The sequence below is a fragment of the Balaenoptera acutorostrata genome, chromosome 13, assembly GCF_949987535.1.
Source record: "Balaenoptera acutorostrata chromosome 13, mBalAcu1.1, whole genome shotgun sequence".
Classification (NCBI taxonomy): Eukaryota; Metazoa; Chordata; class Mammalia; order Artiodactyla; family Balaenopteridae; genus Balaenoptera; species Balaenoptera acutorostrata.
The window spans coordinates 46218469-46232662 of record NC_080076.1 but is presented as its reverse complement, the minus strand read 5'-3'; the positions used below and the strand labels follow the sequence as shown (position 1 = coordinate 46232662).

General features: G+C 36.8%; 1 protein-coding gene across 1 annotated transcript in view; it reads left to right on the top strand.

The window, feature by feature from the left end:
• DSG4 (desmoglein 4) overlaps nucleotides 1–14194 on the top strand; it is a gene marked incomplete at its 5' end in the record, with an annotated part of 30200 nt that overhangs the window by 3243 nt on the left and 12763 nt on the right. The window contains 8 exon segments of the mRNA XM_057526198.1: nucleotides 1021–1056; nucleotides 2566–2691; nucleotides 4241–4396; nucleotides 4737–4881; nucleotides 7157–7323; nucleotides 7585–7719; nucleotides 8568–8753; nucleotides 13771–14036. Coding sequence (XP_057382181.1) covers nucleotides 1021–1056; nucleotides 2566–2691; nucleotides 4241–4396; nucleotides 4737–4881; nucleotides 7157–7323; nucleotides 7585–7719; nucleotides 8568–8753; nucleotides 13771–14036 — 1217 coding nt within the window.

Here is a 14194-nt window from a genome sequence, read left to right as displayed (position 1 = left end):
GTCATAGCCTCATTTCCTTCAACTTTAAATAACACTCCTGTTTGGATAAATTCTACTTCCGTAGCTTTTATATCTATCCCAAATTTTAGAAACACATTGAAAATAGATAAAACAAACTTCAGCCACCATCTCCCTGCAGTGATAATCTCCTGCTGAATTTTCTGTTTCTATTAGTAGTACTTCGATTCTCCCAGAAAGCCAAGCTCACATCACCGGAATCATCTGACTCTTCCTCCCCTCCTACCCCACAGTCCACAAGCCCTATCCGTTCTTTGGTAATGCCTCCATCCTCTCCCCTTCCCAGCGCCACTTCAGCACCGATATTCATGTTCTATGTCTTACCTAAGCGATGGCTAATTCCTAAGGGTCTCAACTTCAAGTGCTTTTCCCTTGTAATCTTCTCTTCGTATCAATAACATGTTTCAAAAATCATGCTTTTGTCACTCCAAGTCTCTTATCCAACAAAGTTCAGACTCCTTAGTCTGGCATATAAAGCACTTCATGATCTGCCTCCAAGCTGACATTCCAAACCTTGTCTCCCATGTCTTCTCACACTATTTCCTCTACCTTCCAGCTAGTTTATTTACCATTTCTGGAACATCCTCTAAAACTTGGTGCCTTTACAACTGTGCTCACGTTTTACTCTGGCTGAAATTTTCTTCCCCATCAATTCCTCTTATCAAAGCAGATTCATCCTGCAGACCTCTTTCAAATCCCTACTCTCCTATGAGGCTTTCCCAGAACTCACCTTGATAACTTGAGCTGTCCACTCTACCCTTCCACTGAAGCATGTATCCTAACCCACCTTGCTGTAGTTACGTGTTTGTCTTCCCTAAAGGTTAAGCCTTTAGAGGGCAAAAGGCCTGTATTATTCACTTTGCATTGCCCATGTTTATTCCATATTATTAACAAAATGTGTATTTTACAAATGAATTAATAAGAGAACATTGTCAATGGTTTTATGATACTGCTTCCTTTAAATTATGCAAATGTATGCTAGTATTTTACCTTCTATAACAGGTGGTCCTGGAAGTAAATAGTGAATTCATTGTTGAGGTAATGTATAATAAAACTATTTTCTCAATTTAAAATCAAAAGAACAACTGAATTTTGTAATGCATCACATATCAAAAATCAGAGCATTTGAAACCATAATTGTTGAGAAAAAAGGTAAGCGAGAGAACCTCTTCCAAATTGAAATAGCAATGGCAAAACCCATATTCCCAAATAGCCATGCATTTAGCCATGGTTGTTACAGCTCAGTGTAGTAACTCCTACTTATCAAACTATCCTATTAGCTTATTTATACATTTCCCAACCCAAATCAAAGAAAAAGAAGCAACGTAACATTTTAGAATGGGAACAGGATTTGTAGACAGTTACATCAGCAAGAAAGACAATTGATGGTAAATTAATGAGAGAAAGATACAAAACTTAAAAAAAAAAGTAATCACAACTAAATAAAACAACAGAGAATCTGGTGCCATTTAGAGCAGGACTCAGGAAAGAAAGCTACTGTCCTCTATCACCAGCAAGACTTTATTTTATTTCCGTAGTTAAATTTTCATTTTGATGATCTTACACCTTTGAAGAAATAAAATTACTTTTCTAATATCTGTTGACAAACAAGGGAATATGTGGTACATTTCAGGAGGTTGTATCAAAATGAGGAAAAATGCAAATACTTTGGTTCTTGAAAGGATAAGCTCCATTCACAGGGAACATTTCCTTTCCCCAAAGTGGTAATTAAATGAAGCCTTAGCTTAAATAAATGCAGAACATTCTATGTCTCAATAAGTACATTAGGAGTTATTTTTTAAAATATGTCTATGCATATACATATGTTTACGCATGGAGTAACATTCTTAAACTCTTCAACTATAAAATTCTTAAACATTTTCTAACAGCAGCAGCATAAGACTACAAAGAGAAAAACATATAGCAAGCAGAGATACAAATGGAGAACACTAAGAAGCTATATAGACATCCATGGGATTACTGCAGGTACCATTAATTCAGTTAAAATATTCTTCTAATCCTGCGATAATATATTTGGATGCTTACCCAGAGTTGTGTCCTTATCAAGAGAAGAGAAAAATCCCTTCCCTCTTTTAGGTGAGCACACTCACCAGCACAAAACTCCTTTTGCAGGGGATGCACACACATGGAACACTGAAATCTTTTACACTCTGGAGACCAGAAAGTCTGGTCAGAGCACAGTGAAGGGTAAGGTGGGCAGGACCTCTCATCTGGTGAGGATAGATTGAAGAAAGAAAAACCACACATATTATTCAATGGAACACACTATAAGCTCCACACACAATTTCTAATGAAATTTGTTTCACTAGAATCCTATAGTTAGAAAAAGGACAATTCCAAAAGAAGTTGCTAGTCAGGGTGGTCAAGCTGTATCTATCTAGAGTTCAGAACTAGTAAAAAACTTTCTTTGTTCCTCAAACTCAATACTGTTACTTCTTCTGGGTGCACCTTACAGTGCTGAATAAATGTCCTTATTGAGTAAAACTGTTCTAACACTGTACAAAATGGGAACGCTTTTTGCTTAAGGTGAAAGAAGTAGACATGGAAAATGGCACTGCAAAATGGCAAGTGGTCAGAAGACAAAAGCAGGAGTGGATTGCTGCAGCCTGTCGAGAAGGAGAAGATAACTCCAAGAGGAATCCGATTGCCAGAGTAAGTGATGAAATAAACAGGCGTAGGCTGTGCTGATAACAAGGGCTTCTGCAAGGCAGGAAACCCTCAGACATTTCAAGGACTTGCAGCCTTCAGGACACCACAGTGATTTAGGAAGATGGGTGACGTGGAGTAATGTGCTCACGCTGATGAGGCATCGTTTTGAATATCACCTTCTGGGAGCTGATACAGAGCAGAGGGTCCTTGAGTGATACTGAGAGATTTGGATCTCCAGCACAGCTGGGCTTTATCTGTTCGTTTGCGTTCTGGGTATTGTCACATGTATATGTTATAGGAAAGGTATGCATGGCGTAATAGTCTTCAGACTATCCCTCCCCCAAATCAAAGTTTACAGTACTGATTAATTCCCTCCAAAAGAGTAAGGATAGTGTCAAAAGTTCCCACTAGATCCCTACATCCAGAAATTAGGAGAGTCTTAAAGAGTACTCCAAATAATGGCAATCAATAAGGAAGGAGAGTGAAGAAAAGAATGTATAATAAATTGATTCATGAAGGATGGGACCCACATTAACAGCCTCACTAGCTCTTTTTGGGCATCTTGGCCCTGCCCCACTGGTGAAATCAACAGTAGAGTGATCTACCAGAATTCTCTCCTTAAAGTGTTACATGTATACATAGCTTAAATGTATATATAAATCTCCACATATATAGTAAGCATCAGCAGTGATATTATAGGTAGCTATAACCTCAGCTCAAGAAAAGAGATTATTCTCTCTCAGAAGTTTTCAAATTTTTGGAAAATTTTGGAAAGCTTCAAATTGTTATTGTTTCCATTCAGCTTACAGTTATAGCTTTATGTTATCCCACTTGTATGGCATGTTCTTTTCTTTTTATTTGCATTTGGGGGATTTCTTGGATTTTCATCTATATAAATAAGATTTTTAGATTAGAGGGGAGCTAATCCAAGTTGTATTTCCAGCTGTCATTGTTTAACTGTGGATATTTGGGCAACAAACCTTAGTATTTTACTGAGTGTTTTACTGAGTGTTTAGTATACAGGTGAGATTTCAAAATTGAAATATCTTTGTTTAAATTTATGAGCAATAGATATAAAACTATAAATTTTCTTAATTTATCTGTAATTTTGATTAAATCTCTAACTAAAATCTAGACAGTGTACATATTAATGTGAAACAACATTTTAAAAACAGTAAGGATGGTGATTTCTTCTGTCAAACTTTCTTTAGATGCAAAAAGAACCAGAGAATTGGACAATGTACCCTTAATAATAACAAGTCTAGCATCAAGCACATATGTGCCATATGCCAGGAATTGGGGTGAAGTGACTATATGTTACCTCATACAATCCCCACAACAAACCTAGGATATAGGTGGTATTATCCCATTATAGGTTGGTGCTTGGCAAAGCTAGGTGAATTTTCCAAAGTTACACAGGCATAAGTCAAGGTGCCAGGTTTCAATCCAAAGCCCACTAGGCTACAAAGCCTATTCCCTTGTCACTCCACTACACTCTGCAGATCATGATTTGCTCTAAATTAAATCACAATCCTGGCCATTTTCCTCACAGATTCGATCAGACTGTGAAGTGAATCAGAAGATTACATACCGCATCTCTGGGGCAGGAATTGATCGACCACCCTATGGAGTATTCACCATTAACCCTCGGACTGGGGAAATTAACATCACCTCAGTGGTGGACAGAGAGATAACACCACTTTTCTTGGTAAGTCACGGCAGTATGTTTTGATTTATGCATATTATTTTTCTACCCTTTTAAAAAAATATATCATCTCAGGACTAATGCTTACTTTTGATAAATCACAGTAGACTGAAATCAAATGAAGGGCTTGAATAGATGAAAAGAGTATGAAAACATAAGTTTATCGTTCAGAATTGCATATGTATGTGATCAAATGTCTAGACAATATTTAAGTTACCAGATTGTAACACAGTCTGAATTCACTGAGAAAATTATCTCTTTGCACAATTCCTGGTGTATTTTCAGGCATGTTACTTAATTTCCTTTGGTAGAGAAAGACATTTTTTTCTCCAACTTTCCACAGATCTATTGCCGAGCTCTGAATTCATGGGGTGAAGATTTAGAAAGGCCTCTTGAGCTTAGAGTCAAAGTTATGGACATAAATGATAAACCCCCAGTCTTTACACAAAATGTGCACACAGCCAGCATCGAAGAAAACAGCGATGCAAGTAAGTAGAATGACACTCCTTCTCTGCATTACGCCATCTCTACTTCTCTTGGTCAAAAGCTTTAGGAGATTGAAATACAGGTGGTAATTTCAATATCAGAAAAAGTCGAACCTGCACTTTGAACAAACATCACAAATTCTAACTTAAAATTTACCTAGAAGAAAAATCATATCTAAAATGCTAAACATCGTGTTCGTGGAGGATTCTTAAATATATGATTTACCAGAAGCCTAGTGCCTTCCTCAGAGATTGTCACTGGGCTCATGATTAACTTAATCTAAATGAGTAAACTGGGGAAGAAACCATGCATGTGAAAATGGGCTCTGTTCTGGTCTATTTCTCAAATTCTGGGCTGAACCTCACCAGATAGAGAGTGGTGAAGGGTTCATCTGCAATTGCCCCCATCAGATCACTCACAAAGGACTCACTGGCCTTCACAGTCAACACAGCCAAGTTACATTATATTCTCTCATTTTTTTTCATTTTCTCATCCTGCTTAATTCATTCTCCAGCTCTAGTACTCTTCTCTCTTTCCCTCTTTCTATCACTTCTCCTGAACTTCCTTCCTTTCTGTGCTTATGCTTTTCCTATATTGCTACTTCCTTTCTTCTCTCCCTTTTTGCCTTCTGCCTCTTTCTTCCCCCAATCCTCTAATATTCCTTTTCCTTTCACATCTATGTTTGCTCTTAAACCTCTAAATAAATTTGGGAAAACAAGAATAGAAAACAGAAATTTCATAAGAAAGACAGATAAGAAAGCAAATTATAGGTACTGTTGGAGAGTCAAAGAAAGGATGGAGAAGTCCGGGGGTAGGGGAAGAAAAGAGACAAGAATGCTGGAGGAGAGAATGAAAGATAACAAGGAGCAGGGGTCGAGAGGGGGTGTGAGGAGAACTCCTTTCTTAGATCTCCTAAGAAAAGTATTGTTGAAAATAAGAAAAACAAAATGTTTTATAACATAGGATGGGAGTACGTAAGGAAGTAAAGCAGGGGTTCTGCCTAAAAGAGGCAAAACAGGGAGGGGGGGGCCAAAGTCCATCATTGTTTCCTCACTAACACACTTCAGCACAACCTTGGTGAAGGAAGAGAGGGTGAAACCCACACCCAAGTCCACATCCAAGTCCACTCTCTTGCTGATCAGTAGCCTTGTTAATGTCCCTCAGGTGAGGAGAGTTACCCACAGGGCCAGGGCATACTTTCATCAACTAAGAATTCCACAAAACCTGGCTATTTCTCTTCAAGGGGTCCCTGGTTCTCTGCACTAGGCTTCTTCACTATGAATCCTGGCTGGAAAGCAGAAAAACATAAGGGACCAACCAACTCTGGAAAATCATCCTGTGGGCTGATGTCCTTGGGGATTGGCCTAGGATGCTTGTGCTTTGTCCCCATGAATAACTAAGACTTCTTATATTCCTGTGGACAAATCTTCTTTTCAATCATTCTGCATTTTTGACTGTTTGATAAAGTACTATTATCTTCAAAGGTAAACAATAATAATTCTCTGCTTTCTGGATGAGTGAAAATAATGAATTTAAATAAATTCTCTGTAAATAATTGCAGTGTTGAATTTAATTAAGCTATAATCTTTCCTAATTAAGCATTTTAAAATAATTTCACAAAACTGTGGCAAAAGCAAATTGATAAAGTCAATTTTTCAGCTTTCTGATAAAGGCTGTTGAACTTTTTCACACATTAAAGATTAATGACTTTACAAACTATTGAGTATAAGATAGGATCAGAAATGTATTGTACAACATAGGGAATATAGCTGATATTTTGTAATAACTGTAAATGGAAAGTAACCTTTAAAAACAGCACTAAAGAATTGTAAAAGTTTTTTTAAAATACATTTGCAAAAATGTGAGACAATGCCAGCCTTCTCACTAAATTATGTTTTGATATAGTTCGTTTTTATAAAAAGGATGTGACATATGTAAACACGTAATGAGTTTATTACTGTTACTTTAAATAAATTGAGAAGTACATACTTTAAATAAAGATTATTGATTTTTAGAAAAGATTACTATATTTTGCTAATTTACCATTTAATCATTTAAGGAGTGCGAGTACTTTATAAACAATAAAGGATTTTATAGAAGCAAACCACCATTAGTTTGTAATTAATGGTGTTGCTGAAAGTTATGGTAATATATTCTCATGGAAAACTAGAACAAGAGAATTCAGGAGAAAGCTGACCACTCTTCCTATGCCTGATGATTTGCTGACTTGATTCTAACAGAGTCCCAAACATTCTTCACCTCCATCTTCATTTCTAGACACTCTGGTAGTAAAGTTAAGCACCACAGATGCAGACGAAGGCAATCATCTGAATTCTAAAATTGCCTATAATATCCTCTCTCAGGAGCTGGCAGGTGCACCGATGTTCATCCTGAACAGGTACACTGGAGAAGTCTGTACTATGTCCAATTTCCTCGACAGAGAGGTAAAGCCTTCTGTGGATGAATTTTAAGAAATAAGGAATTCAATTTTGAAGAGACAAAGATGAAATGATTCATGTGTGCCTCTCCTCCAATGTAAAGGAGAAAAGTAAAAAGCATCCATCCACTATTTTTAAATGAAAATGATGAAAAGATAAAATTGTATTAAGATTATAGAACATTATAAAAGAAAAATGGAATAATCAGAATGTGTTGGATTTTATTCAAAACAAGATCAAAGTCTTAAAATTCTCTTTCATCTTAAGCAACACAGTATGTATAACCTCCTTGTGAGGGGCTCAGATCGTGATGGAGCTACCGATGGACTCTCTTCGGAGTATGACTGTAGAATCAAGATTTTAGACATCAATGATAATTTCCCCACTTTGGAGAAAACTTCTGTAAGTTGTTACTCTTATAATCCTTTTTCCATAAGTATCACTAATAGATTTACTTTCCCGCTAGTTTGTGAGCCTGGTTCTGTTACATGTATAGATGTACTCAACTTACTTGCTGTATAAACCTTGGAACTTCTTATGTATAATCATATATCTTAATAGTACACGTTTGCCTTTGAGTCACTATTCTGTGCAAATCTCTTCTGCAAAAGCAACAGACCATCTCCTCCATGCTCTCTACTCACGGAAATGTGGAAATTTATTAACATAACTCTGGGAATCATGTAACAACATAGAGGTATCTTTCTAGGCCTGATGATTTGCTGAATTAAATCTATAAGAGTCCCAAACATTCCCAACTTCCATGGTCATCTTTAGGCATAAAGAAGCATACAACTGAAAACAGCAGGGCCAAACTTGGCTCACTGCCTATTTTGGGGAAAAGAAAAAAGTTTTATTGGGCCACGACTGTCCTCATGCTGTCTGTGTCTGCTTTGATCCTATAGCAGCAGTGATGAGTAGTTGCGACGTGAACTCTCTGGCCCACGAAGCCTCATATAATTACCATCCAGCCCTTTTACATAAAAGGAGGGAGTAACTTAAGGAAAATTTAAAATAAGCAAGAAAAATGAAACATAGTGACAATTTGATCTTGATTTCACATACAGGACAAGAAAATCAGTTTTATTATCTTATAATCATTTTACTCTTATATTTCTGATTGGACAGATGGCTGATGCAAAAATCATTGGCATAGTCTGTTGTTAGTATTTTAAATGATAATTCCGTATTAGTAAATCTCTTTCCTCTTGAAAATTCATTGATGATAAAATTTATCTATGTCATTTCAGTACTCAGCAAGTACTGAAGAGGATTGTTTAAGTTCAGAACTGATACGATTTCAAGCAATTGATCTTAACGAAGAAGGAACTGACAACTGGTTGACAAAATATTTAATTCTCTCTGGAAATGATGGGAATTGGTTTGATATTCAAACAGACCCACAAACCAATGAAGGCATTTTGAAGGTCGTCAAGGTGCAATATGGGATCTGCAATATTTTCTTCCGAAGAAAGGTTAAAATACTCAGAGAGAATCTCCCTGCAACAAATACTCTACAACCTTGAACTCTATCTGTATGGACACGTGCCCTTAGTTAGCTGACTGTGTCAGTCTGAAACTCCCAGCCCAGCAACACAGTATTTATTACCAAGAGAAATAAGAAGGCTGTTTTGTTCTCATAATGCCCAACACCTAGTTGAGAAGATAAGGCAAGTACTCCCAAACTAGATAACAATATGAGTTAAAAACAAAATAAATAGTAGTATAGATGTTATGGTATTAAATGTAATTAATAGCCAGATGGGTGAAATATGAAATAATGCCTAAAAGGTGAGATCCTTCTGAGCTAGATGTGGCTGAAAAGGTTTCAATCATGGAATCAGGTTTAAGCAAGACCTTATAACTGAGATTGCTAATGTGGGTAATGGAATAAGCAAACACACTGAGGTGAGGAAACATAATGCATGTTCAGGCATAACGAGCAGTTCCGTGGGACTGTTGCAGAGTATTCATGGAGGGAAGAACAGATGTAGGAATAGATATTGAGCTGAAGTCAGTCTGCTGAGAACCTTGAGTACTGGACTACAGGGTTTGACTTTTTCTTATAGATTAATTTTTCTTAAACTAATTTATGGACAACAATAAAATCTAAAAATGCAAATTAGAAACAAATAAAACTACAAACCAATAAGATTCAAATTAGTATTTATGCAATAAGCGAAATTAATTGTTCTCAAACAAAATTACTACTAACAACATAAATAGAACTTACAGCTATGAAAATACATACTAGCAGACCTATGCTTAGTTTACCATGCAGTGTGAACTGCGATTATTCAATTGTTCCTACTTTTCTCTATTCCAGTTACTGTGAAACTTTTTTTCAGACAGTAAATTAGGAAGCGACTTAGCCTTCACCTAATGCAAACATATTATTTATATATTGAGTTTTTCTCTGTCCTTTCTGCAACTGTTTGAAGAAATTAAAGTATTACTACCTTACCACAAAATACAACCACTACCATTGAAATCATGCAGGGTATTAATTTATGAGGTGGTCATTAAAATTATGGCAAATATATATATATGTGCTTTTTTAAATTGTCATTCAAATGAACACACATTTCAAAATTCCTTGAGAGAACACAAGGACTCCAAGAATATGTGATGAACTTCTTGTTTGAGAAACATGGCTTTGGGCCAGAAGTCAGCAAACTATGACTCACAGACCAAATCTGACCTGCCACCTTCTTACAAATAAAGTTTTATTGTAACACAGCTGCACTCATTCATTTGTGTATTTCCTATGGCTGTTTCCACACTCCACTGGCTGAACGGAATGCTTGAGACGGAAACTGTATCTGACCTCCAAAGCCTAAAATATTTACTATCTGCCCTTAACCAAAAAAATTTACCAAGCCCTGCTTATAGACCAAGGAAAGCTTTGGGGTATATTTTTAACTAGCAGTAACATTATGAGCTTAACTCCAGAAAGATTAAAGAAAATAATTTTTATATTAATCAAGTCTTGAGGTGCTAGGAACCTGACCTAAAGCAATAGCAGTCAAAATGCAAATGAGGGAACAAGAATAAGAGCCACCGCCAAATGTAACATGGATAGAAAGAGACAAGAGGTCACCTATCACCTTATCAAATTCTGAATACTTAGTCAAGTTTCTGTCCAGGGATCAGAATTTGTTCCACCTTGCATCTTGGTTAAAAATCAAGATCTAGACATGTCACGAAATTCTTACCTATCTTCTTACCATGTTTATCACTGACTTTGTATATTATCTTGCAATATGTAACTATTCTTTGCTTTTAATCTGCCTCCAAAACTACTAAACTAAGAGCAAAAAAAATCCTTGAGCATAAATAACTTGACCTAAATATCTTTGTATCCTTAGCACCTGGCCCCCGTCCCCAGAAGATAGTAGTGACTCACAAACCTTTAAGGATAGTGTTGATGGTGACATTTACTGAAACTGCAGCTCTTACCCAAATGGGAGTCACTGAGCAGAATTCATCATTTCTACAAAATTATAAAAATGAAAAAGAAAACACGTTCATAACTCAGGCAATGAACTATCTATGACTTATATAATGTGTCTTCTGTGAGAGCTAAAAGTTTTTTAAAGATATACTTACTTTATTGCCAAAAAAACTATTGGAAATTCAATTTCATGAAAAATTGGTCAAGGTAGTATTAGACATTGTGTAGACAACGTATCTATTTTTTTTTTTTTCTGGATGATAACTTCCCAAGTTTTTTAGAGAGAGCAGAAAACAACATGCTTTAAAAACATCAAAATCATCAACATCTACATCAATAATGTAGAAAGGCTAACAAAATCTAAAACCTTAATATGTGTGCTAGCACATAGCCAAAAGAACTATGTATTTAGAGAACATATGTGTAATTTTCCAGGATTTGGCATGTGGAATGAGGTCACTAATGTCCCCTTGGTCCCTCTCCATTTTCACTCAAGCTACCACTTAACCCTGTGGGAACTGACCTCTAAGCCATGGGCATTTGACTAAGATTTCTATAACCCTTTTCTTAGCCTGAGGACATTACAAATGATTAGTTCAACCCTAATTTGAGGAATGAAAGGTGCCAGGGATATGAATGGTCCCTGTTCTCCAGGAACCATCCCACTTATAAGAGGGAAAAGAAAATCCTAACAGATCCATCCGAGTGATTTTACCTTTGTTCTAGAAGGCTTGCTCCTTTCAGGGTTGTGGTATCCTTAGGTTAGAAAACCTTTTTCTCCTTTTCCTCACCCACTCCCCAGTATTGCCCATAATTAATTAAACTGTTTCTTGGGTATGGGACCCTGGCAGTTCTACCCTCCTTAGGTTTGACCCCTGCAGCACAGCTTAACAAGAGAAAAATCTCTAAGAAAGTAAAAAAAATCCCTTTTTCAATAATAACTTCCTTTTGGTATTTATCAATACATGTGTATGGATTACTAACAAACAATATAAATATATGGGGGGGGTATGTACACATTCACTTCAACATCAAGAAGAAAAGCAAATGCTACCCAGTTGGAATTCTAACAAAGAAATATTGGTTCTCTATTTTTATAATAATTCTAACTAAGGTTTATTAAGCACTCTCTGAACACCAGCTATTGGGTTATATTCTGTGTATAGAAGCTTTGTGCATATTATCTCAATCATCACAACTCAAGGAAGAAAATACTGTGATTACTTTTTTAAAGAAAGTGAAACAAAATCAAAGAGGAAAACTAACTTGTCTAAGTTCACCCAGGTGTCAAACGACAAAGACAAATTCCAAAGTCTCTCAGATTCCAAAGTCATACTTAACTGCCACCTCCATGCCTCACCGTGTTATCTGGGGCCAGTAAACCAAGTTTTAGGAAAGAACTAGTGCCTTGAGATTTTTCCCTCTGTTCACCTCTGTAAGCTCCTTCCTGACTGTGTGTGCCCTGCTTGCCTCTTCCAGACATACTTGTACCAGAAAATGCCAATTCCTGTAAATTTCAGCAATTAAAGTCCCAAATCTCAAGGGTTTTAGCTGAAATTTAAGTGAGGCGTGTTGAGCCAGCCCCAAACAAGAAACCAAGTGAATTCCTGTGAATATTTCTGTCTTATTAGCTCTTGTGAAGAATTTCTTTTTAATTAATTTATTTATTTTTGGCTGCGTTGGGTCTTCATTGCTGCACACGGGCTCTCTCTAGTTGCAGCGAGCGGGGGCTACTCTTCATTGCGGTGCACGGGCTTCTCATTGCGGTCGCCTCTCTTGCTGCAGAGCACAGGCTCTAGGCACGTGGGCTTCAGTAGCTGGGGCACGCGGGCTCAGTAGTTGTGGCTAACGGGCTCTAGAGCGCAGGCTCAGTAGTTGTGGCGCATAGGCTTAGCCTCTCCGCAGCATGTGGGATCCTCCCGGACCAGGGCTCGAACCCACGTCCCCTGCATTGGCAGACAGATTCTTAACTCCTGCGCCACCAGGGAAGCCCCAGAAGAATTTAACTATAATCTAAAAGAACATTCATAAGGTCATGGAATATCCCTGAGAAGCAGAGATTTATCTAAGGGTCTTGCTGATGGCACTGATATCTTACGTTCTATTGTTAGTAAATGTGTTGCAAGTGATGTTTTACATTAGCTTCCAGAGCACTTCTAAACAGTGCCCAGTACTCCCTTTTTTACAATTTTTTTTTTACTTGTTATAGAAAATGGATCTCTTCCAATTGAAAATCCATTTTTGAGTCCACAATTCATATTCAGCTCTGTGCTGAATCGTTGGGGGTGACTTTTCATGTCACCACATCAATCATTCTGTATCAAAAGATTCTATTCATGTTTTATCCAAAGAACCCATCTCAAAGGTGACTTTTCTCTGGGCATCGTATTTACTTATTTGAAGGTGCCCTATGAAGGAGTCTTCTTGTCCCCCAGACTCAGCACAATTAAATTATAGTTTAGGGCTGACTATAATAGTCACAAATTCTCCTTTAGAAGTTGTTTGCATCATTTTTTAAAATTACACATTCAATTGCATCATACATATTGGCTTCTTGATTCTCTGATTATGCTTCCAAGATATTCTCAGATAGGCATTCTACAAAGGAAACCTGGCTACTATTTATTCATTCAATAGTTGTGAACATTTTTATTTCATTCTAAGTTTTACTTTTTATTTTTCATAAGCACCTCATTTGAGAAAGAAGGATCATCTTTCATTTCAGGGTTTTGAATATAAGAAGTTCAAAATTCCAAAATTGGAGTCCACTTTAAAGTCACAGGCCTAAATGAACCCATGTACCTGATTATGCCAAAAGATAAAGGAAATAACACATCTGAAATACCTAATGCAGTAATAAATAAAATATTATCAATTCAAGATCAGAATTGCATAGCTCCTGGCCTTTATTCTAGTGTGCTGCTTTTTTATCTTGGCTTCTTATTCTATCAAGAGAGTACTTTTGCCATTTCAGAGTTTTTTACTTTCTGTCTTTTCAGAGGCTGGATTATGAACAAGTGCCTAATATTCATCTTAGTATCAGAGTTAAAAACCAAGCTGAGTTTCACCACTCAGTTGCCTCTCAATTCCGAATGCACTCAACCCCTGTGAGAATTCAGGTTGTTAATGTGAGAGAAGGACCCGCATTTCATCCAAATTCTATGACTTTCAGTGTGCGAGAAGGAATAAAAGGAAATTCCTTATTGAATTATGTGCTTGGCACATATACAGCTATAGATTTGGATACAGGAAATCCTGCAAAAAAATGTCAGGTACTGCAAATATTTTGCTCGTGTTTAAGAGATAAAGCACGGTTCTGTCCTATGTTAATTCACTAGTATGTGCTAGTGTATATGGGTTGAAATACTTTCGGAGTTTTGCTTTGCTTTTTGTTGTTGTTTGTTTGTTTTAGAAGGCTATTGT